Source organism: Oncorhynchus gorbuscha, linkage group LG22, assembly GCF_021184085.1.
Source record: "Oncorhynchus gorbuscha isolate QuinsamMale2020 ecotype Even-year linkage group LG22, OgorEven_v1.0, whole genome shotgun sequence".
Taxonomy (NCBI): Eukaryota; Metazoa; Chordata; class Actinopteri; order Salmoniformes; family Salmonidae; genus Oncorhynchus; species Oncorhynchus gorbuscha.
Window position 1 is genome coordinate 41,397,221 of NC_060194.1, and position 27,274 is coordinate 41,424,494.

The 27,274-nt window shown below is 42.0% G+C and overlaps 2 protein-coding genes across 2 annotated transcripts in view; both read left to right on the forward strand.

The window, feature by feature from the left end:
* The window catches only part of LOC124009310 (sodium/potassium-transporting ATPase subunit alpha-2-like), a 33,814-nt gene extending 18,477 nt beyond the window's left edge, over positions 1-15,337 (forward strand). Inside the window, exons 7-24 of the mRNA XM_046320976.1 lie at positions 95-212; positions 332-600; positions 2,004-2,202; positions 2,589-2,698; positions 3,157-3,291; positions 3,519-3,598; positions 5,688-5,797; positions 6,042-6,217; positions 9,098-9,234; positions 9,824-9,974; positions 11,115-11,283; positions 11,410-11,564; positions 12,369-12,492; positions 12,915-13,060; positions 13,293-13,423; positions 13,935-14,036; positions 14,558-14,649; positions 14,968-15,337. Of these exons, the coding sequence (XP_046176932.1) occupies positions 95-212; positions 332-600; positions 2,004-2,202; positions 2,589-2,698; positions 3,157-3,291; positions 3,519-3,598; positions 5,688-5,797; positions 6,042-6,217; positions 9,098-9,234; positions 9,824-9,974; positions 11,115-11,283; positions 11,410-11,564; positions 12,369-12,492; positions 12,915-13,060; positions 13,293-13,423; positions 13,935-14,036; positions 14,558-14,649; positions 14,968-14,996 (2,433 nt within the window). The 3' untranslated portion in view covers positions 14,997-15,337. The remainder of the gene's footprint in view (positions 1-94; positions 213-331; positions 601-2,003; positions 2,203-2,588; positions 2,699-3,156; positions 3,292-3,518; positions 3,599-5,687; positions 5,798-6,041; positions 6,218-9,097; positions 9,235-9,823; positions 9,975-11,114; positions 11,284-11,409; positions 11,565-12,368; positions 12,493-12,914; positions 13,061-13,292; positions 13,424-13,934; positions 14,037-14,557; positions 14,650-14,967) is intronic.
* Positions 15,338-19,843: 4,506 nt separating this feature from the next.
* The window catches only part of LOC124010068 (succinate dehydrogenase cytochrome b560 subunit, mitochondrial-like), a 28,723-nt gene continuing 21,292 nt past the window's right edge, over positions 19,844-27,274 (forward strand). Inside the window, exons 1-2 of the mRNA XM_046322405.1 lie at positions 19,844-19,928; positions 24,333-24,392. Of these exons, the coding sequence (XP_046178361.1) occupies positions 19,912-19,928; positions 24,333-24,392 (77 nt within the window). The 5' untranslated portion in view covers positions 19,844-19,911. The remainder of the gene's footprint in view (positions 19,929-24,332; positions 24,393-27,274) is intronic.

Sequence of the window (27,274 nt, forward strand, 5' to 3'; positions counted from 1 at the left end):
AGAGGAGGAGGTGGGAGGGAGTCCAAGAAGGCTGGATCATGTAGTTGCTCTCTTTCTCTCTCTCTCGATAACTTTTTTCTGTCTGTGTGTGAAGGTGGATAACTCCTCTCTGACTGGAGAATCAGAGCCTCAGACACGCACACCGGAGTTCACCCATGAGAACCCCCTGGAGACTCGAAACATCGCCTTCTTCTCAACCAACTGTGTGGAGGGTCAGTAGGACAAATCCTTTCCTGTATTTTTATTCATTGATTTTTATTTAACCTTTATTTATATAGGAAGTCAGTTGTTTTACAAGGGAGACCTGACCCCCCATCACTCCCTCCCTCAGGTACAGCCCACGGCGTAGTAGTAGGGACTGGAGACCACACAGTGATGGGTCGTATTGCCACCCTGGCCTCTGGGCTGGAGACGGGCCAGACTCCCATCAATATGGAGATCGAACACTTCATTCAACTGATCACGGCCGTGGCTGTATTCCTGGGGGTCAGCTTTTTCATCCTGGCCATCATCCTGGGGTACACCTGGCTGGAGGCCGTCATCTTCCTCATTGGCATCATCGTCGCCAACGTCCCCGAGGGCCTGCTGGCCACAGTCACTGTGAGTTAAGCTTTGTATGTCCGAGACAGAATGACACATAGTGCAGGAGCCCATCTCCTGTACACCACTGGACAGGATGCTCGTCTGTCAAAGCGACCGTCACTGTGAGTCCGACTGTTATATGGGCCAATTTTTTTTAAAAATAAGGAGTGGGGAAGTTCTTCTCCTTACGTATGTATTATTTATTGGATAGGACAGAGAGGTGGTGTAACGGTTCTCTTCTATCTCCTCCTCTGACGAAGAGGTAGAACAAGGATCGGACCAACATGCAGCGTGATGATGATTCATGATATTTTAATGAAGGAAAACTATACAACAGAAACTACAAAAGTAATGAAATGAAAATAATGAAAACCGAAACAGCCCTATCTGGTGCAAACACAAAGACAGGAACAATCACCCACAAAATACACAGTGAAACCCAGGCTACCTAAATATGGTTCCCAATCAGAGACAACGAGAATCACCTGACTCTGATTGAGAACCGCCTCAGGCAGCCAAGCCTATGCTAGACACCCCTACTCAGCCACAATCCCCAATGCCTACAAAAACCCCAATACGACAACACAATAAACCCATGTCACACCCTGGCCTGAACAAATAATTAAAGAAAACACAAAATACTAAGACCAAGGCGTGACAGGTGGAGAGGGATATCACCATCTACGCTACGGAGCTCCTTTCGCGTCATGTTGCAAAACAATTCAGCTGCACAAAAGTACATAGAACTACGTGGAGAACTACGCAAACAAAGCTCCGTCGGATCTGTTGAGGATCCATTGCATAGACTGTGTGGAGCCCTTAAGAGCAGTGGGCCAGATTCAAACCCAAACTCTCTCTCTCTCTCTCCATCCATCCATCCATCCATCCATCCATCCATCCATCATCCATCCATCCATCCATCTCTCTCTCTCCATCATCCATCCATCTCTCCATTTCTCTCTCTCCATCATCCATCCATCTCTCCATTCATCTTTCTCTTTCCTTTCATCTCTCTCTCCATCCATCCATCCATCCATCCATCCATCCATCCATCCATCCATCCATCCATCCTCCATTCATCTTTCTCTTTCCATCCATCCATCCATCCATCTCTCTCTCCATCCATCCATCCATCCATCCATCCATCCATCCATCCATCCATCCATCCATCCATCCATCCATCCATCCATCCATCCATCCATCCATCCATCCATCTCTCTCTCTCTCTCTCTCTCTCTCTCTCTCTCTCTCTCTCTCTCTCTCTCTCTCTCTCTCTCTCTCCATCCATCCATCCATCCTTCCATCCATATCTCTCTCTCTCTCTCTCTCTCTCTCTCTCTCTCTCTCTCTCTCTCTCTCTCTCTCTCTCTCTCTCTCTCTCTCTCTATCCATCCATCCATCCTTCCATCTAACCCCCCCAGGTATGTCTCACCCTCACTGCCAAGCGTATGGCCAAGAAGAACTGCCTGGTCAAGAATCTGGAGGCTGTGGAGACCCTGGGTTCTACATCCACCATCTGTTCCGACAAGACAGGCACCCTGACCCAGAACCGCATGACCGTGGCCCACATGTGGTTCGACAACATGATCCATGAGGCCGACACTACGGAGGACCAGTCTGGTGAGACCACCCACAGACATCACCTGTCTTTTCTACACTCAACCAGACACATTGAATTAGTGGACTACTCTGCTCTGAAAAATGAGCTGAATTATAATATGAATGCTGATACTGATAGAGCTAATTCACAATGACACAGTGCATCAATCCTCAAGTCTAGGGTTAGGTATTCCTTAAAAGGTGGGGTTTCAGGTGCTCCAGTTGGAAGATTCCCAGAATCAGGATGAAAAACACAGGAAATCTGGGAATCCTTCAACCGGGAATTTCTTGAAAACCTGGGAATGTGGGGAAAGTAACCAGAATTGTGCAACCCTAGTTCAGTCACATTGATACAGTACACTCTCCCTCTGTAATGTCTAATGCTTCTCATGTGTTCTCTTTCTCAGGTGCTACCTTTGACAAGAGCTCGGCTACATGGCACGCTCTGTCCCGCGTGGCTGGACTCTGTAACCGTGCTGAGTTCAAAGCCGGGCAGGAAAACCTCCCCATTCTGAAGGTAGGGAACGTTCACATAGAGTTGGCTAGATGGCACGTAAAACATGCTTTGTAGCAACGACACGCTCTATTCAACTCCATGAAGCGCCACTTTACACTAAACGTAAGTTAGACACACCCACTGCCTGCATTCCAAAATGGAGCCTATTTAATGCACTTAATAGGAAATAGTGTAGCTCAGTTGGTAGAGCATTTGTGCTTGCAACGCCAGGGTTGTGGGTTCGATTCCCACAGGGGACCAGTACAATGTATAAACTCACTACTGTAAGTTGCTAAAGCATCTGCTTAAAAAACAAAACATTTTGGGGAAGCAGACATTGAATCTAATAAAATCCCTTCATTTACTGCTACAATAAATACACACTGAAAGTACTGACAACGTTTTCCCAGCCAGCAACCCATTCTGACAATGTGAACAGACGGTCTCCTCCTGACTGTTTGATGCTGTGTGTTTCTTAGAGGGACACTGCGGGCGATGCGTCAGAATCTGCTCTGTTGAAATGTATTCAGCTCTCCTGTGGGTGTGTCCGCTCCATGAGAGAAAGAAACGCCAAGGTGGGAGAGATACCCTTCAACTCAACCAACAAGTACCAGGTATATTTACCCCCTACAACCATTTACTACACAAACATATACATCAAAGAAACAACTGCATAAACCAACATTGATTTATTTATTGTAAAAAAAACACATACAGAACTTTCCAAGTCCATTGAACCACCAAATATGTAATGACTGCAAAGATAAAAAGTTGAAAATGTAAAAACCACTTCCCACTAATTTATATTCTTGTCTTCTACCATCTCTCTCTCCTTTTAAAGCTATCCATTCATGAACAAGAGGACAATGAAAATGGCCACCTACTCGTTATGAAGGGAGCACCTGAAAGAATATTGGACAGGTTTTTATTTACATCAAACCTGATTAACCACTGTGTCTCTCAATGTGTAGATACCAAAGAGTTGTATAGAGATATTTGGATACAGTGCTCAATGGTGCTGCTCATGCTGTCAAAGAAACCATTATGCCAAAGTTACATAGAGGTGCCCTCTATCCAATTCTATGGTAGATCCATATTTTATTTGTCACATGACCTGAATACAACCTTACAGTGATCAGCTGGCAGATCATACAGAGCCTTCAGAAAGTATTCATACCCCTTGACTTTTTCCACATTTTGTTGTGTTACGGCCTGAATCTAAAATGGATTAAATGAATATAATGTGTGATTGGTCTACACACAATACCTCGTAATGGAATTACACCGAAATAAATATAAACGCAACATGCAACAATTTCAAAGATTTTTTCTGAATTACAGATCATTTAAGTAAATCAGTCACTTTAAATGAATTCATTAGGTCCTAATCCATGGACTTCACATGACCGGGAATACAGATATGACATCAGTTGGTCACAGATACCTTTAAAAAAAAACAGGTAGGGACGTGGATCAGAAAACCAGTCAGTATCTGGTTGGATCACCATTTGCCTCATGCAGCGCTACTCATTTCCTTCGCATAGAGTTGATCAGGCTGTTGATTGGGGCCTGTGGAATGTTGTCCCAATCCTCTTCAATGGCTGTGCGAAGTTGCTGGATATTGGCGGGAACTGGAACACGCTTTCGTATTGTGTTCATTGTCAGTAGCTTATGCCTGCCCATACCATAACCCCACCACCACCATGGGGCACCCTGTTCACATTGTTGACATCAGCAAATAACACGATGCACATGCTGTCTGCCATCTGTCTGGTACAGTTGAAACCGGGACTCATTGAATAGCACACTTCTCCAGTCAGCCAGTTGCCATCAAAGGAGAGCATGTTCCCTCTGAAGTCGGTTACAACGCCAAACTGCAGTCAGGTCAAAACCCTGGTGAGGATGACGACCACGTGGATGATCTTCCCTGAGACGGTTCCTGACAGTTTGTACACAAATTCTTCAGTTGGCAAACACACAGTTTCATCAGCTGTCCGGGTGGCTGGTCTCAGATGATCCCGCAGGTTAAGAAGCCAGATGTGGAGGTCCTGGGCTGATGTGGAAAAATGAACATTCAATTATCTGTCAATTGTACGCTCCATAGAAACTATATATCTGTGGCATTATGTTGTGTGACAAAACTGCACATTTTAGACTGGCCTTTTTTTGTCCCCAGCACAAGGTGCACCTGTGTAATGAATATGCTAGGAATAAATGAGTCAACAGGAATGAATGAGTCAACAGGAATGAATGAGTCAACAGGAATGAATGAGTCAACAGGAATGAATGAGTCAACAGGAATAAATGAGTCAACAGGAATGAATGAGTCAACAGGAATGAATGAGTCAACAGGAATGAATGAGTCAACAGGAATAAATGAGTCAACAGGAATGAATGAGTCAACAGGAATGAATGAGTTAACAGGAATGAATGAGTCAACAGGAATGAATGAGTCAACAGGAATGAATGAGTTAACAGGAATGAATGAGTCAGCAGGAATGAATGAGTCAACAGGAATGAATGAGTTAACAGGAATGAATGAGTCAACAGGAATGAATGAGTCAACAGGAATGAATGAGTCAACAGGAATGAATGAGTCAACAGGAATAAATGAGTCAACAGGAATGAATGAGTCAACAGGAATGAATGAGTTAACAGGAATGAATGAGTTAACAGGAATGAATGAGTCAACAGGAATGAATGAGTCAACAGGAATGAATGAGTCAACAGGAATGAATGAGTTAACAGGAATGAATGAGACAACAGGAATGAATGAGTTAACAGGAATGAATGAGTCAACAGGAATGAATGAGTCAACAGGAATGAATGAGTCAACAGGAATGAATGAGACAACAGGAATGAATGAGTTAACAGGAATGAATGAGTCAACAGGAATGAATGAGTCAACAGGAATGAATGAGTCAACAGGAATGAATACTTTCTGAAGGGACTGTATCTCACTGACTGACAGCAACAGGTGAATGAATAACCGCTGTTGTGCGTCTCTCAGGTGCAGCACCATCTTGATCCACGGCCAGGAGGTTCCAATGGACGCCAACTGGAACGAAGCTTTCCAGAGTGCCTACATGGAGCTGGGAGGGCTGGGAGAGAGAGTTCTAGGTACGTACACTACAGCACACAGGTTGAGTCCAAAACGGCATTATGTTTTCTATATCCGGACCACACCTGGCTATTATCTGTGCCTTTCCTCTTCACGTTCCATCTCCTGATCGGTTCCATATATCTGTCCCAACATAAACACTCAATAAAATACAAAAGAACATCAGAACCTTGATCTCCTTCCAAACCAAAAATGACAAAAATAAGAGTTCCTGTCTGTTTGTTGTGTTTCTCTCTCCATCAGGGTTCTGCCACTTGCCACTGTCTCCGGCCCAGTTCCCTCGGGGCTTCTCCTTTGACTGTGAGGAAGTCAACTTCCCCATAAAAGGGCTGTGTTTCGTTGGTCTCATGTCCATGATTGACCCTCCTCGCGCCGCCGTCCCCGACGCTGTGGGGAAATGCCGCTCCGCAGGGATTAAGGTGAGTGGCACAATAAACCAACCAACAAACCATTCAACCAACCACCTAATCAATAAACCAACCAACAAACCATTCAACCGACCACCTAATCAATAAACCAGCCAACAAACCATTCAACCAACCACCTAATCAATAAACCAACCAACAAACCATTCAACCAACCACCTAATCAATAAACCAGCCAACAAACCATTCAACCAACCACCTAATCAATAAACCAACCAGCAAACCATTCAACCAACCACCTAATCAATAAACCAACCAACAAACCATTCAACCAACCACCTAATCAATAAACCAGCCAACAAACCATTCAACCAACCACCTAATCAATAAACCAACCAACAAACCATTCAACCAACCACCTAATCAATAAACCAACCAACAAACCATTCAACCAACCACCTAATCAATAAACCAACCAACAAACCATTCAACCAACCACCTAATCAATAAACCAACCAACAAACCATTCAACCAACCAACTAATCAATAAACCAACCAACAAACCATTCAACCAACCACCTAATCAATAAACCAGCCAACAAACCATTCAACCGACCACCTAATCAATAAACCAACCAACAAACCATTCAGCCAACCACCTAATCAATAAACCAACCAACAAACCATTCAACCGACCACCTAATCAATAAACCATCCAACAAACCATTCAACCAACCACCTAATCAATAAACCAACCAACAAACCATTCAACCGACCACCTAATCAATAAACCAGCCAACAAACCATTCAACCAACCACCTAATCAATAAACCAACCAACAAACCATTCAACCAACCACCTAATCAATAAACCAACCAACAAACCATTCAACCAACCACCTAATCAATAAACCAGCCAACAAACCATTCAACCAACCACCTAATCAATAAACCAACCAACAAACCATTCAACCAACCACCTAATCAATAAACCAACCAACAAACCATTCAAACCATTCAACCAACCACCTAATCAATAAACCAGCCGACAAACCATTCAACCAACCACCTAATCAATAAACCAGCCAACAAACCATTCAACCAACCACCTAATCAATAAACCAACCGACAAACCATTCAACCAACCACCTAATCAATAAACTAACCAACAAACCATTCAACCAACCACCTAATCAATAAACCAACCGACAAACCATTCAACCAACCACCTAATCAATAAACCAACCGACAAACCATTCAACCAACCACCTAATCAATAAACCAACCGACAAACCATTCAACCAACCACCTAATCAATAAACCAACCAACAAACCATTCAACCAACCACCTAATCAATAAACCAGCCAACAAACCATTCAACCAACCACCTAATCAATAAACCAACCAACAAACCATTCAACCAACCACCTAATCAATAAACCAACCAACAAACCATTCAACCAACCACCTAATCAATAAACCAACCAACAAACCATTCAACCAACCACCTAATCAATAAACCAACCAACAAACCATTCAACCAAACACCTAATCAATAAACCAACCAACAAACCATTCAACCAACCACCTAATCAATAAACCAGCCAACAAACCATTCAACCAAACACCTAATCAATAAACCAACCAACAAACCATTCAACCAACCACCTAATCAATAAACCAGCCAACAAACCATTCAACCAACCACCTAATCAATAAACCAACCAACCAACCAACTAACTAATCAATTAATCAACCAACCAACAAACTAATCAATTAATCAACATACCAATGAACTAACTAATCAGTGAATAAACCAACCAACAAACTAATTTATCAATGAATCAACCAACCAACTAACTAACTAATCAATAAATCAACCAACCAGCCAGCCAGCCAACCAACTAACAAATAAATGAATGAATGAATCAACCAACCCACCAACGAACTAATCAGTGAATGAACCAACCAACTAACTGACTAATCAATAAATCAACCAACCAACAAGCCAACCAACTAACAAATAAATTAATCAACCAACCAATCAATCAATTAACCAATCCAACAATCCAACAATATATTCTCCTGCAAGTCTATAAATGAGAAAACAAGGAACAAGCAGAAGTACAGTTCATGTGGTGACAGGTATAGAGATGCTGTCAGGTCGTCACGGTGACAGGTATAGATGACATATGATGTTGATAATTCTCTATGCTGTCAGGTCGTCACGGTGACAGGTATAGATGACATATGATGTTGATAATTCTCTATGCTGTCAGGTCGTCACGGTGACAGGTATAGATGACATATGATGTTTATTATTCTCTATGCTGTCAGGTCGTCACGGTGACAGGTATAGATGACATATGATGTTTATGATTCTCTATGCTGTCAGGTCGTCACGGTGACAGGTATAGATGACATATGATGTGTTTATAGTTGTGATGATGTTTATGATTCTCTATGCCGTCAGGTCGTCACGGTGACAGGTATAGATGACATATGATGTGTTTGTAGTTGTGATGATGTTTATGATTCTCTATGCTGTCAGGTCGTCACGGTGACAGGTATAGATGACATATGATGTGTTTGTAGTTGTGATGATGTTTATGATTCTCTATGCTGTCAGGTCGTCACGGTGACAGGTATAGATGACATATGATGTTTATTATTCTCTATGCTGTCAGGTCGTCACGGTGACAGGTATAGATGACATATGATGTTTATGATTCTTATGCTTATTCAGGTATAGATGACATATGATGTGTTTGTAGTTGTGATGATGTTTATGCTGTCAGGTCGTCACGGTGACAGGTATAGATGACATATGATGTGTTTGTAGTTGTGATGATGTTTATGATTCTCTATGCTGTCAGGTCGTCACGGTGACAGGTATAGATGACATATGATGTTTATGATTCTCTATGCTGTCAGGTCATCATGGTGACTGGCGACCATCCCATCACTGCCAAAGCCATCGCTAAAGGCGTGGGTATCATCTCCGAGGGCAACGAGACTGTGGAGGACATCGCTGAAAGACTGAATATTCCCCTAAGTGAAGTCAACCCCAGGTGTTTGTGCGTGCGTGCGTGCGTGTGTGTGTGTGTGTGTGTGCGTGTGTGCGTGCGTGCGTGCGTGTGTGTGTGTGTGTTGTTCTAATATGTCATTACATTGTTGCTTCTGTTTTTTTACCGTGACACATTTGACAAATGCGACCATGAAGGAAGACCACAATGGAAATAAACGGTTTACTTTTCTGTGTTTATCCTAGATGATCCTTAATCACGTGCATAATGTTATATGTGTACCTTGTTTTACATTTTTAAATAAACTAAACAAAACCCCTCCCACTGTTGGCTTGTATCTGCATCTCTCTCCCAGAGAGTCTGTGTGTGTGTGTGTGTGTGTGTGTGTGTGTGTGTGTGTGTGTGTGTGTGTGTGTGTGTGTGTGTGTGTGTGTGTGTGTGTGTGTGTGTGTGTGTGTGTGTGTGTGTGTGTGTGTGTGTGTGTGTGTGTGTGTGTGTGTGTGTGTGTGTGTGTGCGTGCGTGCGTCCGTGCATATGTGAGAGCTTGTGTGTGTGACTGTTCGCGCCCGTGTGTGTATATCTGTGTATTTGTGTGGTTTTTCACTGGGGGCTGGTGTCTGTGTGTCTCTTCCAGGGATGCAAAGGCCTGTGTGGTGCATGGAGGGGACCTGAAGGACATGAGTGCAGAGTACCTGGATGACCTACTCAGGAACCACACTGAGATAGTGTTCGCCCGCACATCACCTCAGCAGAAACTCATCATCGTAGAGGGCTGCCAGAGAACGGTGAAAGGATGTCTGTGTGTGCGCTTGTGTGTGTGCGGGTGTGTGTGTGTTTGAGTCTCTATAATTAAAGCATGAGTCAGGGATTCTCAATCTATTATCCTGTTCAGAGTTAGATACTGGGAAGCTATTATCCCTAGAGAAAAATATTTGATGTGAAAATTGCCCCAAAATCGTCATTCCATAAAACTTAAACTACTGTTCAAAAGTTTAGGGTCACTTAGAAATGTCTTTGTTTTTGAAAGAAAAACACATTTTTTCGTCCATTAAAATAACATCAAATTGACCAGAAATACAGTGCAGACATTGTTAATGTTGTAAATGACTATTGTAGCTGGAAACGGCAGATTTTTTAATGGAATATCTACATAGGCGTACAGAGGCCCATTATCAGCAAACATCACTCCTGTGTTCCAATGGCACGTTGTGTTAGCTAATCCAAGTTTATAATTTTAGGCTAATTGATCATTAGAAAACCCTTTAGCAATTATGTTAGCACAGCTGATAACTGTTGTCCTGAATAAAGAAGCAATAAAACTGTCCTTCTTTAGATTAGTTGAGTATCTGGAGCATCAGCATTTGTGGGTTCAATTACAGGCTCAAAATGGCCAGAAACAAATAACTTTCTTCTGAAACTCGTCAGTCTATTCTTGTTTTGAGAAATGAAGGCTATTCCATGTGAGAAATTGTCAAGAAACTGAAGATCTTGTACAATGCTGTGTACTACTCCCTTCACAAAACAGCGCAAACTGGCTCTAACCAGAATAGAAAGAGGAGTGGGAGGCCCTGGTGCACAACTGAGCAAGAGGACAAGTACATTAGAGGGTCTTGTTTGAGAAACAGACGCCTCACAAGTCCTCAACTGGCAGCTTCATTAAATAGTAACTGCATAACACCACACCATTCGCAACGTCAACAGTGAAGAGGCGACTCCGGGATGCTGGCCTTCTAGGCAGAGTTCCTTTGTCCAGTGTCTGTGTTCTTTTGCCCATCTTAATTTTTTATCTTTATTGGCCAGTCTGAGATATGGCTATTTCTTTGCAACTCTGCCTAGAAGGCCAGCATCCTGGAGTCGCCTCTTCACTGTTGATGTTGAGACTGAGGTCTGGTCTTATTTACTGACTCGGAATTCTCTTGTTCTAGGGGGCAATCGTGGCGGTTACTGGGGACGGAGTGAACGACTCGCCTGCCCTGAAGAAGGCTGACATTGGGGTTGCTATGGGGATTGCTGGGTCTGACGTCTCCAAGCAGGCTGCAGACATGATCCTCCTGGATGACAATTTCGCCTCTATTGTCACTGGAGTGGAGGAAGGTAAGGAAGGAAGGAAGGGAAGGAAGGAAGGAAGGAAGCAAGGAAGCAAGGAAGGAAGGAAGCAAGGAGGCAAGGAAGGAAGGAAAAAAAAACTTAATCTATCTGTTCTTCTTCAATTCCAAACAGGTCGTCTGATCTTTGATAACTTGAAGAAGTCTATCGCCTACACACTGACAAGTAACATTCCAGAGATCAGCCCCTTCCTCCTCTTCATCATTGCCAGCATTCCCCTGCCCCTGGGCACCGTCACCATCCTCTGTATCGACTTGGGCACAGACATGGTAAGGACCCGCTAAACTGATTGGAAAAGGAAAACCCACACACTGAAAGTCTTTGGGGCAGTTTCCCGGACACAGATGAAGCATTATTCCTGGACGTAAAAGCTCAATGGAGGATCACCATTAAAGTGGTCCCTTTAAGTTGTAATGTTCTTTAGCAGTCCATTTGTTTGAGCTTTTCTTCTGCTGCTAAAGAACATTACATCTTAAAGACTATTTCAGTGAGTGCAGGTTTCCCTTTTCCACTTTATATGCACAGGTCATATTTCTGCTCCTCGACACTCAGTCACAAGCAGACATTCTCTCAGCTTGATCGTACATTACCTTTCAATCTATAACTCACCACTACCCTGCCCTGGGTCAGGGTGAGAGCTACTCAATCTTGTAAAGCAAACTGGATTTGTAACCACTGCTGTGAGGACTCTAGTCTCACACTGGGTTATGTCCATTTTCCACTTCAACTCATACATTGCCCCGTTGTTGCCTCACTGGTAATACCTTCAACCAATAGTCAAGGCCTTTTCTTATTACGAAACGTATAACTTTGTCACATTGTTCTGTCTGTCATACATTGTCTCAAAATTCCCCCTCTCTCTCTCTCTCTCTCTCTCTTTCTCTCTCTCTCTCTCTCTCTCTCTCTCTCTCTCTCTCTCTCTCTCTCTCTCTCTCTCTCTCTCTCTCTCTCTCTCTCTCTCTCTCTCTCTCTCTCTCTCTCTCTCTCTCTCTCTCTCTCTCTCTCTCTCTCTCTCTCTCTCTCCATCTCTCTTCTTTAAATCCCTCTCCTCTCACCCCTATCTGTGGTTACAGGTTCCTGCTATCTCATTGGCCTATGAGACGGCTGAGAGTGACATTATGAAACGTCAGCCCAGGTGCCCAAAGACAGACAAGCTGGTGAACGACAGACTGATCAGCATGGCCTACGGACAGATAGGTCAGAATACCTGACAGGCTCATCCATGTTCTGTGTCCTAAAATGGAACCCTGTTATGGGCCCTGGTCAAAAGTAGTGCAATATATAGGGAATAAGGCTCCATTTGGGATGCTAGCCTTTTGTCTGTCCACCTCAGAACTAAAGCACACATCAATGGTTGTACACAAGTACTGTACTGTAACAAATTATTTTGCGCATGTTCCAAATGGTATACTATTCCCTATATAGTGCTCTACTTTTGACCAGGGCCCATAGGGGTAGTGGTCAAAAGTAGTGCGCCAAAAAGAGAATAGGTTGCCAACTTGGGACGTAGTTTGTCTTTTTACACTTTGTCTTTTTGCCCTCTGTTGTTCATGCCAGTTATTGAAACAGGTATTATATTTTCCTGATGGACTTGTCTCTCTCTCTCTCTCTCTCTCCAGGTATGATTCAGGCTCTGGCTGGTTTTTTCACCTACTTTGTGATCCTGGCTGAGAATGGCTTTTGGCCAGAGACCCTGCTGGGCATCCGTCTGAACTGGGACGACCGTGCCAACAACGAGGTGGAGGACAGCTATGGACAGCAGTGGGTGAGACTGAGAGGGTTTAACACATCCATATAGTCAGTAGCTATATTTATCAGATCCACAGCAACGTTTTTTTTAGAACGTAAACTCGCACACCTTGACATACTACTGTCATCAATAAAAATACAAAAGTGTAGTCAATAAAAAATGTAAACTGTTGGAAGCATCAAGAGTGTTTCTTTTTAATCACAACTACAACAGGTTTCCAATTGTAAGACGTGTGTTCCTTTCACAGACCTACGAGCAGCGGAAGATTATTGAGTTCACGTGTCACACCTCGTTCTTTGTGAGCATCGTGGTGGTGCAATGGGCCGACGTGATCATCTGCAAGACCAGGAGGAACTCTGTCTTTCAGCAGGGCATGAAGTGGGTGGAAAAGTCTCAAATGGCACACTAGTGCACTGCCCATTGGACTCTGATCAAAAGTAGTGCACTGCCCATTGGACTCTGATCAAAAGTAGTGCACTGCCCATTGGACTCTGATCAAAAGTAGTGCACTGCCCATTGGACTCTGATCAAAAGTAGTGTACTGTTGTATATAGGGAATAGAATTTGTTTTACTTTGTATAAGTATGTACTGTATTTGTCCAGGTTGTATCACAACCAACCATTTCAGTGTTAGAGGCGTCACTACAGACCCTGGTTCGATTCCAGGCTGTATCACAACCGGCCATGATTGGAAGTCCCATAGGGTGGTGCACAATTGGCTCAGCGTCGTCTGGGTTTGTCCAGTGTAGGCCGTCATTGTAAATAACAATTTGTTCTTAACTGACTTGCCTAGTTAAATAAAGGTTAAATAATAAACTATATATATTATTTTCATTTGTTAAAAATCTAAACTTGTCTTGGCCAACTCTCCCATCTCCATCTCCAATAGGAATCGTATCCTGATCTTTGGCCTGTTTGCTGAGACTGCTTTGGCTGCATTTTTATCCTACTGCCCAGGAATGGACATCGCCCTCCGCATGTATCCCCTGAAGTCAGTACCACACACCACCCTAAACACAAGGACATCCCATCCCCGATACCCCTTGTCTTTAATTCTACCCCCAAGTCCCTCACACGCTTTTCTCATATCACACCCTCGACTACGTGGATTTGATAATTAACTGTATCCTCTGAAGTCAGTACGACACACGTCTCCACTCTGCAACACCCTAAACACTCCTAAAACAAGTCCCTCACACGCCTTGCTCAGATCACACCCTCTTATCATCTCAAGGATTCAGAATGAACCTGAATAGATTTGACAATGAACTCCATCAAACACTCCTCCCTTATTTATCTCTCTCTTTCCCTCTCTGTCTCTCTCTCCCTCTCTGTCTCTCTCTCTCCCTCTCTGTCTCTCTCTCCCACTCTGTCTCTCTCTCCCACTCTGTCTCCCTCTCTGTCTCTTTCTCCCTCTCTGTCTCTTTCTCCCTCTCTGTCTCTTTCTCCCTCTCTGCCTCTCTCCACCTCTCTGACTCCCTCTCTGTCTCTCTCTCCCTCTCTCTCCTTCAGGGTCTCCTGGTGGTTCTGTGCCCTCCCCTACAGTCTCCTCATCTTCATCTACGATGAGGTCCGCAAGCTCATCATCAGGAGGTATCCTGGAGGTGGGTGACATAGTGACATAGTGACATAGAATGACATAGAATGACATAGAGAGAGTCACTGAAGATGTCAGTTGTCTGTCACTGAGTGTCTGTTCTGTAAGGAAGAGACTAATAGAGAGATTCACAAAAGATCATTCATCGTGACAGTTATTTTCTCATGTTAATCAGTCATGTTAATAATCATATTGATGTGCTGGGGATCAGAGAGTCACTGCGTTAAAAGGGTTTTGTCATATTAAAGCACTGAGAGGAAGACTATGTAATGATGACTAATCCAATCATTCTTGTCTGACTCATTTTAATCTTTCTCTGTTATAGGTTGGGTGGAACTGGAGACATATTACTAACGTTCAGAAATGTGTTATTGTTAAGATTGAATTTCTGTGTGTGTGTGAATGAGTGAGTACGTGTGTATGCAAGGTCTAGCTAAGCAAAGAACAGCAAAACTATCTTACAAAATGTATTTTGTCTTTGAAAATAACAAAAAGCCTACTTAATCAGTAAATCAGAAAATCAGCCTACATTACCACTGAAAATAAGCGTATATTACCACTGTAACTGCTGCTAGCGTGTGTGTGTGTGTGTGTGTGTGTGTGTGTGTGTGTGTGTGTGTGCGTGTGTGTGTGTGTGTGTGTGTGTGTGTGTGTGTGTGTGTGTGTGTGTGTGTGTGTGTGTGTGTGTGTGTGTGTGTGTGTGTGTGTGTGTGTGTGTGTGTGTGTGTGTGTGTGTGTGTATACACTAAGTGGAACACCTCCCTAATATTGAGTTGCACCCCCTTTTGCCCTCAGAACAGCCTCAATTGGTCAGGGTTATGGACTCTACAAGGTGTCGAACGCGTTCCACAGGGATGCTGGCCCATGTTGACTCTAATGCTTCCCACAGTTGTGTCAAGTTGGCAGGATGTCCTTTGGGTGGTGCAACATTCTTGATACACACAGGAAACTGTTGAGCGTGAAAAACCCAGCAGCGTTGCAGTTCTTGACACAAACCGGTGGACCTGGCACCTACTACCAGACCCTGTTTAAAGGAACTTAGATATTTTGTCTTGACCATTCACCCTCTGAATGGCACACATAAACAATCCATGTCTCAAATGTCTCAAGGCTTAAAAATCCTTCTTTAACCCGTCTCCTCCCCTTCATTTGAAGTCAATTCAACAAGTGACATTAATAAGGAATCATAGCTTTAACATGGATTCACCTGGTCATTCTATGTCATGGAAAGAGCAGGTGTTCATAATGTTTTGTATACTCAGAGTATGTGTGTTTTTACAGTATGTGTGCGTGCTTTGTGTTTGTCTGTCTGTTTAAGCATGGATCAGTACACCATTCTGGTTATCATAGAGGATAGCGCTGCAAAGAAAGCCTGTAATTGTGATTGATATTACTGAGTTTTGACAATAACTACACTGGAAGGACTTTCCAAAACCCAAATGTCAAACAAACAAGATGCTGCACAACGGCTGTAGCATTCAAATGCATCATACATTGTTTTTTGCTTCACCAAATAAAATGTACTTCAAAAGCTAAACATTAATTGCATCAATCATCAGTCCTGAAGGCTAGGGTTCCGTTCCAAATGGCACCCTATTCCATACACAGTGCACTACTTTTGACCAGAGCCATATGGGCACTGGTCAAAGTAGTGTTCTATACAGGGACTATAGGGTGCCATTGGGACACACAAAATGACAGATGGGGTGTTGTGTGAAAATAAATTGCTCTGAAATGTGTCTCGATATGAAATAAAGTTAATCTGAACGAAGCGGTTGATGATGTTTGTCCTTTCTTGTAACCTATTCCCAAATATATTATTACAACATTAGTATTATTAGGTCATGGAATGATAAGTGCATCCACTACCTAGGTCAATATACAGCCTGTATAACCTTGGCCCTTGATCTTGACTCTCAGTTCCATTACATCACACATAAGAGTCTTTGGACGAAGGCGTCTTTTGTTGAGCAGCGTCGCTCTGTCTGAACATTAACACACATCTTTTGACGTATGGTTTAGGAAGCAGAAGGACCTTATCTTTCACATCAGGGAGAAAAATAATGATTTAAACTCAGGGTTAAATTGATACACACCTTTATGGGGTTAGTGTTCCCATACGGCCATATCTCCATGTTAAGCGTTTGTTTATAGAAGACAGAGTGGACTACACTGCATCCGGATGTTACAGTGCTTGTTTATAGAAGACAGAGTGGACTACACTGCATCCGGATGTTACAGCGCTTGTTTATAGAAGACAGAGTGGACTACACTGCATCCGGATGTTACAGCGCTTGTTTATGGAAGACAGAGTGGACTACACTGCATCCGGATGTTACAGCGCTTGTTTATAGAAGACAGAGTGGACTACACTGCATCCGGATGTTACAGCGCTTGTTTATAGAAGACAGAGTGGACGACACTGCATCCGGATGTTACAGCGCTTGTTTATAGAAGACAGTGTGGACTACACTGCATCCGGATGTTACAGCGCTTGTTTATAGAAGACAGAGTGGACTACACTGCATCCGGATGTTACAGCGCTTGTTATGGAAGACAGAGTGAACTTACACTGCATTCTGAAAGTATTCAGACGCCTTAATTTTTTCCACATTTTGTCATGTTACATCCTTTTTCTACAATTGATTAAATTATTGTTGTTTTTTGTTCCTTCGTCAATCTACACACAATACCTCCATTACAAAGAAAAACATTTGCAAATGTATAAAAAATAAAATAATGGAAATATCATATTTACATAAGTATTCAGACCCTTTACTCAGTACTCTGTTGAATCACCTTTGGCAACGATTACAACCTTGTGTCTTCTTGAGTATGACATTACAGACTGGGCACACCTGTATTTGGGAAGTTTCTCCCATTCTTCTCTGCAGATCCTCTCAAGCTCTGTCAGGTTGGATGGGGAGCGTCGCTGCACAGCTATTTTCAGATCTCTCCAGAGATGTTCGATCGGGTTCAAGTCCGGGCTCTGGCTGGGCCACTCAAGTACATTCAGAGACGTGTCCCGAAGCCACTCCTGCGTTGTCTTGGCTGGAGCACTCTGGAGCAAGTTTTCATCAAGGATCTCTCTATACCTTGCTCCAGCCATCTTTCCCTCTATACTGACTAGTCTCCCAGTGTCTGCCACTGAAAAACATCCCTACAGTGATACATGGTGCCAGGTTTTCTCCAGATGTGATACTTGACATTCAGGCCAAAGAGTTTAATATTGGTTTCATCAGACCAGAGAATCTTGTTTCGCATAGTCAGAGTCCTTTAGGTGCCTTTTGGCAAACTCCAAGCGGGCTGTCATGTGCCTTTTACTGAGGAGTGGCTTCCATCTGACAATTCTACCATAAACGCCTGATTGGTGGAGTGCTGCAGAGATGGTTGTCCTTCTGGAAGGTTCTCTCATCTCCACAGAGGAACTCTGGAGCTCTGTCAGAGTGACCATCGGGTTCTTGCTCACCACCCTGACCAAGTGCCTTCTCCCCGATTGCTCAGTTTGGCCTGGTGGCCAGCTCTAGGAAGTGTCTTGGTGGTTTCAAACCTCTTCCATTTAAAAATGGAATGATGCAGAATGTGTTTTGTTACCCTTTCCCAGATCTGTGCCTCGATACAATCTTGTCTCGGAGCTCTAAGGACAATTCCTTCGATCTCATGGCTTGGTTTTTGCTCTGACATGCACTGTCTACTGTGGGGCCTTATATACACTGTAGACAGGTGTGTGCCTTTCCAAATCATGTCCAATCAATTGAATTTACCACAGGTGGACTCCAATCAAGTTGTATGAATATCTCAAGAATGATCAATGGGATCAATTTCGAGTCTCATAGCAAAGGGCCTGAATACTTATGTAAATAAGGTATTTCTGTTTTCATTTTTAATACATTTTCAAAAATGTCGAAAAACATTTTTTGCTTTGTAATTATGGGGTATTGTGTGTATATTGATGAGGACATTTTTTTATTGAATCCGTTTTAGGCTGTAACGTAACAAAATGTGGAAAAAGTCAAGGGGTCTGAATACTTTCCGAATGCACTGTACCTGTGATAATTAGCTATATGCGTCTCCGAACACCTGTGTTGTCACTGAAAAATACTGTTGCTTGCAACTGTCATATATTCCACTATAAACATTGTATGCAGGTAGCCTAGTGGTTAGAGCGTTGGGGACTTGTAACCGAAAGTTTGCAAGATGGAATCCCCAAGCTGACAAGGTCAAATCTGTCGTTCTGCCCCATAACAAGGTAGTTAACTCTCTGTTCCTAGGCTGTAATTGAAAATAAGAATTTGTTCTTAACTGACTTGCCTAGTTAAATAAAGGTATAAAAAAATAAAAAATAATTTAGAATCAATTCACATTTAGATGTACTATTTGGCTGTTTTGACTTTCAGAGCCAATTCACCTCTTAACAGAACAGGTAAGATCCTTGGACTATAAGGAGTAATGTCAGTCTCCTTTAGTTCATTATTGGGATCATTTATTAACCTTATGATTATCGACCATGGGTGGGGTGTATAAACCTAAAATGGTTGCAATCTGGCAAAAATAATCCTTCTAACAGCTGCAGGGTTCAGGGAAATCTCAACAAGTTTTGACAAAAGCATTTCAAATAGCCTAAACTCAGTTTTAGTGTAGACAGAGAGGAAAAGGATAAGAGAGAGGATTTACTCAGCCCAAAATTTGTTCCCATGAGATAAACCCTTTTTTTGTATGGAGGTCTATGAAAGAGTGTCGACTTACACGAAGCTTATTTGATCTAATAGAAGTTTTGTAATGTTTAGGCTGTTAACAAATGTACTGATATAAGTGGATGCACTTGGCATTCTGGAACTTTGAGATAAACTATGTATGTCTGTTGTTCACGTGCATATCTGCCCTCTGATCGGCTAGAATGGTCCCACCTGATCTCGCTTGCCCGCAATAATTGAGGACATGTTTTTCATTTTTTTCAATGTAAAATATAATCTTTGGTGTAGATCATTTTTTTCCTTGGGCCTTTTGACCTTCCATTCTGACCTTCTCACGGGGACCGTCAGGTTATTTGATATCCGGGATCCTTGGGACGTACATACCCCCGATTGAAATGTACATTTTAAATGGGTAAGGGTCGAGGTTAATGTTAGGGGTCAGGGTCAAGGTCATGGTTAGGTCGTTAGGCTTGGGTATGGCTGTCCCAAGCATCCCGTCTAGCACTAATCGGACCGTCAGGAAAAATATAATAACATCCGTTACGCCATATCCTGTTTCAGCTGTTAAAGAAACAATGGCGTTGCTTCTAAGGTCAGTAGTTACCCGTGCTTTATCTAACATTGAGACAGTTTATTGATGTTTACATTTCGTTTGTTAGTTTGACATTTGTGTGTTAATTTTTCTTAGAGTGGTGTTCAAATAGATGTATTTAGCCAGAGAGCTTGCTTCACCCTACTATCGTCATAACATCGTTACTCGCTACACATGCTAAAGTTAGCATGCTTAGTTCGCTAACTCCTCCTGTGACAACACATTTTAGATTTACACCAAGTTATTTTGATAGTTATGAACGCTACAATGAGCTTTACATTCCTATGGAAGCAATGCTTCCAAGTTTCATGTATATAACTAGTTAGCTAGATTATTTATGTGGTATCCTAGCTAGCTAACACAATATGTAAGTTACTCTTAAGGAGCCTCTCTTTAGTCCTTAATGTCCAAGGACATTGTATGTTATTTTTAGAGGCAGCGTTAGACGCTCCCACAGCCAAATACCCCAACTAAACGTCAATTAAATCACGATTGTGATACGGCTCTTGAACAAAGGCCTTTGCTTTTATATCACATTCTAAAGTTACACACAGGTGTTAGGAGCAAAGCTCTTGATAATGAAACTCTGTTCCATTATATTACACGTACAGTACCAGTCAAAAGTTTGGACACGCCTACTCATTCAAGGGTTTTTCTTTATTTTTTACTATTTTCTACATTGTATAATAATAGGGACATCCAAATCTGTGAAAGAATACATATGGAATAATGTAGTAAAGTGTTTAACAAATCTAAATATATTTTATATTTGACATTTTTCAAAGTAGCCACCCTTTGCCTTGATGACAGCTTTGCACACTCTTGGCATTCTCTCAACCAGCTACATGAGGTAGTCACCTGGAATGCATTTCAGTTAACAGGTGTGCCTTGTTAAAAGTTAATTTAAAAAACGTTAACGACAGTCCATTACTTTAAGAGATGAGTTGGACTGCAGAGTGAAAGAAAAGTAGCCAACAAGTGCTCAGCATATGTGGGAATTCCTTCAATATAGTTGGAAAAGCATTCCAGGTGAAGCTGGTTGAGAGAATGCCAGGAGTGTGCAAAGCTGTCAAGGCAAAGGGTGGCTACTTTTAAGAATCTAACATTTCTTGAAAGTAATATTTCGTAGTTTTGATGTCTTCACTATTATTCTACAATGTAGAAAATAGTCAAAATAAAGAAAAACCCTTGAATGAGTAGGTGTGTCTGAACTTCTGTCAAGGTGAGTTTAGTTAAGAGACCTGATGCTCAATCTGAACATTAATACATGTCACTTGCGGTTTTGGAAGCATAAGGACCTAATCTTTCATATTCCAAATCATGAATGTAAAAGTACTAATTTCGTGCTTCATTTGCACTTTTCAAGTCAGATGAAATATCTTTGCTCTTGACGGACAGCGCTCCGACTGATGTGTAGCAACAGAGTATCCGTTATATTGACCGGATACTGAAGTGGCCTCTCCGGAACCTAAAATAAATGTCTTTAAAAAATTGAAGGCAGTAGGGAGGAGGCAAGATCAGGTGGGACCATTCTGGCCAATGAGAGAGCAGATATACGCGTGTGACTCACAGGTACAACTCCGATATAAAGTGTATTTTCTCAGTTGCCTAATCTAATCATTACGAAAATATATACGCGATCAAATAAGCCACACGTAGCAAATAAGCTTTACATTTTTTGTTAACCAAATTCGACACACTCTTATTGACCGCCATACAAAACCTCGCTCTGTGAACTAATTATTTTAATGTAAATGACACCTGCTGGAGAAGTTATGCCTCTCGCTTCACCTCTTCCTCTTTGTTTAAGCTACTTTTCTCCGGTACTTTCCGTACTTTCCTCCAGTGTAGTTTTTCTCCGGTTGAAAGATTAAATTATGTAACTGGCTACATTCTTTCTATGATAAACATTAGAAATATGATGACCATGCATTGTTCTTGCTTTTTCATTGGAAGCTAATTTACTTGTGTAGCCGCTAGCCAAATAGCGTTGCACTTCTGTTGTCATGTGATAAACTCTTTTCTGCCGAATTGTGTTGCTCAACTGTATTTTGTGTTTAGAAAAACTATAGTTCTTTCCCCATTACACTCTATTGAAGAAAAACAACACTTACTTTCAATATAATACACGTGATTTTTTTAATGCAATGGTCTGCATTTTTATAATTCGTATTTCTGAACGCCAATGCGACCACTGACCCTATAAATGTGTGTAGTAATAAATGTAAACAATTCCGCTGATATGGAAGATGCGTTCCTTATGTTTCCATAACCGTGCCACAGGCGACGCGTGTTAACCTTTTAGAGCATGAGTACCCAACTACCTTCAGCTGCTGGACAATTTATTTCTTCAGGGGTTAGTTGGGGGCCCGGAAATCAATTAAAAATAATTTGTACACTGCAAATTGACTAAGCCCAAACCAATATAGTATTTGACAAAAACATACCGTAATTATTTCAAACCTTGACTAACTTCCTCCGTTAGTAAAGGAATGTGCTGCTCTTCTCTGTCCATGGCAGCTAGTTCTGTGAGTACCTACACTAACGACTGCACTTGGGCTGCTCTTCTCAATGACCAGACATTAGAGAGCTATTAGCAACTTTTCATCACTCTTAATTTAGACTAAGTGAAATCATCTCTCCTGTCTTATATTTGACCGAGGTCCATCTCTTATCTTAGTCATATGACTGTACTGCGTAGCAGAGCATGAGGAAAATGGCTCAGCTTTTAAATATTAGTGATCAATTTGGTGATACCAGAGCCCTACCCAAGTTATTGATGGAAAAACAGGCCCTACCCTAATTATTGATGGAAAAACAGGCCCTAACCTAGTTATTGATGGAAAAACAGGCCCTGCCCTAGTTATTGATGGAAAAACAGGCCCTGCCCTAGTTATTGATGGAAAAACAGGCCCTGCCCAAGTTATTGATGGAAAAACAGGCCCTGCCCAAGTTATTGATGGAAAAACAGGCCCTGCCCAAGTTATTGATGGAAAAACGGGCCCTGCCCAAGTTATTGATGGAAAAACAGGCCCTACCCTAATTATTGATGGAAAAACAGGCCCTGCCCAAGTTATTGATGGAAAAACAGGCCCTGCCCAAGTTATTGATGGAAAAACAGGCCCTGCCCTAGTTATTGATGGAAAAACAGGCCCTGCCCAAGTTATTGATGGAAAAACAGGCCCTGCCCTAGTTATTGATGGAAAAACAGGCCCTGCCCAAGTTATTGATGGAAAAACAGGCCCTGCCCAAGTTATTGATGGAAAAACAGGCCCTGCCCAAGTTATTGAAAAACAGGCCCTGCCCTAGTTATTGATGGAAAAACAGGCCCTGCCCTAGTTATTGATGGAAAAACAGGCCCTGCCCTAGTTATTGATGGAAAAACAGGCCCTGCCCTAGTTATTGATGGAAAAACAGGCCCTGCCCTAGTTATTGATGGAAAAACAGGCCCTGCCCAAGTTATTGATGGAAAAACAGGCCCTGCCCAAGTTATTGATGGAAAAACAGGCCCTGCCCTAGTTATTGATGGAAAAACAGGCCCTGCCCAAGTTATTGATGGAAAAACAGGCCCTGCCCAAGTTATTGATGGAAAAACAGGCCCTGCCCTAGTTATTGATGGAAAAACAGGCCCTGCCCAAGTTATTGATGGAAAAACAGGCCCTGCCCTAGTTATTGATGGAAAAACAGGCCCTGCCCAAGTTATTGATGGAAAAACAGGCCCTGCCCAAGTTATTGATGGAAAAACAGGCCCTGCCCTAGTTATTGATGGAAAAACAGGCCCTGCCCTAGTTATTGAAAAACAGGCCCTGCCCAAGTTATTGATGGAAAAACAGGCCCTGCCCAAGTTATTGATGGAAAAACAGGCCCTGCCCTAGTTATTGATGGAAAAACAGGCCCTGCCCAAGTTATTGATGGAAAAACAGGCCCTGCCCAAGTTATTGATGGAAAAACAGGCCCTGCCCAAGTTATTGATGGAAAAACAGGCCCTGCCCAAGTTATTGATGGAAAAACAGGCCCTGCCCAAGTTATTGATGGAAAAACAGGCCCTGCCCAAGTTATTGATGGAAAAACAGGCCCTGCCCTAGTTATTGAAAAACAGGCCCTGCCCTAGTTATTGAAAAACAGGCCCTGCCCTAGTTATTGAAAAACAGGCCCTGAGTCGGGTAGCAGAGCTCTAGTCTGAACATGAACATCCTTGAAAATGTTGAACTGATTTGCTTGTGTATTATTATTTCTGCTTTTGCTCAACATGGTTTCACCATTATCGAGCTGGGAGTTAGAAGTGTGGTCTCTAATCTCCTCTGAGGAAATAGGAAGTGGTTCAGTGAAACAGATTTTGTTGTTTATACTAAACCATGTTTTTACTAACATTACAAAATGTATGTTGTTTGATCTCTCTCACAGGACACTCGCCCGACGGGGCACTTGCTTGTCCCGCCCTCAGTTTGGTGTTTTCTACAGACAGTGAGTAGATTGTGTGTGTGTGTGTGTGTGTGTGTGTGTGTGTGTGTGTGTGTGTGTGTGTGTGTGTGTGTGTGTGTGTGTGTGTGTGTGTGTGTGTGTGTGTGTGTGTGTGTGTGTGTGTGTGTCAGGTGTTGTAACTGAAATTATTTTCCAATCGTTTCGTTCTGAACAGAAGCATTCTTTTTTCCCCTTCTGTTGCACTGTTCCGACCAACAAAATAAAGTTCTGAACCTCCCCAAAATACTGCTTTACATCATTCCTTTCCCTTCCTTTTAAAAATATACTCTACTGTTCAAAAGTTTGGGGTCACTTAGACATTTCCTTGTTATCCATGAAATTAGTTGTAAAATGAATACGAAATATAGTCAAGACGTTGACAAGGTTTTAAATAATGGTTAGAGCCAGTTTGAGCTGTTCTGTGAAGGGAGTAGCACACAGCATTGTACGAGATCTTCAGTTTCTTGGCAATTTCTCGCATGGAATAGCCTTGATTTCTCAGAGCAAGAAAAGACTGATGGGATTCAGAAGAAAGTTATTTGTTTCTGGCCATTTTGAGCCTGTAATTGAACCCACAAATGCTGATGCTCCAGATACTCAACTAGTCTAAAGAAGGCCCGTTTTATTGCTTCATTGTTCAGGACAACAGTTATCAGCTGTGCTAACATAATTGCTAAAGGGTTTTCTAATGACCAATTAGCCTTTTAAAATGATAAACTTGGATTGCTAACACAACGTGCCATTGGAACACAGGAGTGATGGTTGCTGATAATGGGCCTCTGTACAACTATGTGGATATTCCATCCAAAGAAATCTGTCGTTTCCAGCTACAATAGTCATTTACAACATTAACAATGTCTACACTGTATTTCTGATCAATTTGATGTTATTTTAATGGACAAAAATGTGCTTTTCTTTCAAAAACAAGGACATTTCTAAGTGACCGCACACTTTTGAATGGTAGTGTATATACATTTACATTACATTAAATTACTACACCAATCAGGCCACATAGAGCAGCTTGGTGTGGAGTGGGTAAGCACTTTAATTTGTTTAGGAAAGTCGTTAAGAGCAAATTCTATTTTGCCATAACAGCATGGTTATATCATACTGAAAGACAAACACACAGTGTGCTGACGGTCACAGTGTAGGATGTGAGATTCAACTGACATTTTGAGGGTGAGGATGGAGGATGCTTGCCTTGAAGAACTGAGCACCTTATGGCATGCATTATCTGAATTAGGCCCGCAGAGTTATACCTACAGAGGAGTGGCTTCTATAGAGGAACTTTGAATATCTTTGAACTTCCGAGTTGGTTTAATGTTCTCTGGCTAACACGCTTGTAGAGCAGCACTATAGTTTTTTATTACAATATATTTATTTCCTTATAAAAAAAAAAAATATTTAACAATCAACAAAATAGGACACAGATAATTCCCAGTTGTTCCTCCCACCTACATAAAATAGCATGATAAATGGGAGCACTTTGTGCCAAAGCCTTCCTTCCCCAACACATGAACACCTCCCCTCATCCGGTATTGGCTTCAATGATTAACAACAATAAAACAAAACAGAATGACCTTCACATCCAATGCTAGAAAAGATATTATTCAATGCAAAAACAAGTGATACATTAAGAAAATGAGGCAGCTAAAGTGACGACTCGAACTGCTGAAAGTCCCCCCAGACATCAGTCAATTCACAGGGGTTATTACATCATAATTGTATGTTTATTTTTTTCAGATGGAATATAGGAAGTTATTTTAGCTCCTTGACAGAGTGTCACTTTTCCCATATAAAAGATGTGCATTTATTGGCTGTATTGACTGCTGATGAAACGAATCTGGTTTTGCTACCAATATTAACTGGTTGAACAGATTCCTCTCAAAGAAGAGTGAAGGGAAGGATCTAGTGGTACTGTCATATTAGTGGCCTGTGATAAGATCGGAATAATGTCTTTCCAATAATTGACTCGTTCAGGGCAGGACAGAAACATATGCATCAGTGTGCCCATCCCCGTTTTACACCTTGGGAAACATGTTGAATATTTAGAATGAATCTTAACCTCTGGTGTAAAGTAGACCCTAACGTAAAATATTGAATTGCATCAACTTGAGCCTTGTGTTAAATGAAAGATGCTGAGCATCTAAAAAGAACTCAACCCATTTCTCATCCTCAACAATGAGACCACGGTCATCATGCTGCTTCATCGTTCCCCGACAGAGCTTGGAGACCAGAGTACATGTAGGAAATGAAACCTTTTACCTCTTTCCTTTCCAGCCACAGTTATCAGGTGTAGATTTACTCATGGACTGAATCCTTACCTCCCTGTTGAGTGGCAACATAATGCCTAACCTGTAGGTACTTAAAGAAATGAGTTTGAGGAAACTGAAAATGAAATGCCAGTTGTTGAAACGATAGTAGTTCACATTCTCTATACAGATGACCAAATGTGTTATTTCCTTTGTTGAACCAAGAACATGTAATACCATGTCTCACGGGTTTGGGTAAGATGGGGTTCTTATAGAAAAGTGTTTATTCATATATAGATCGATGCCCCTCTGTTTACAGACTTCAATCAATATATTTAAATCGTTTTTAATTAAACTGTTGTTTATGAGACCTAGCAAAGCTTAAGGTGGGGCTAATATAAGGTATAGATGCCAATGAAACCGGGGAAAGACGCTCTTCCTGTCTCCAAGAGGGGTGAAGTTGTTGTATCTTGCCATACCAACACAGCCTTTAGCTGAGATGCCCAGTAATACAACAGGAAGTCAGGTAGAGTAAGCCCTCCTGAGTATGGTTTGAATAAAGGTGTGTGTTTCATGCTAGGGGGATCCCTTTCCACAGAAATGAAGAGACCTTCCTGTTAAGTTGTTTGAAAA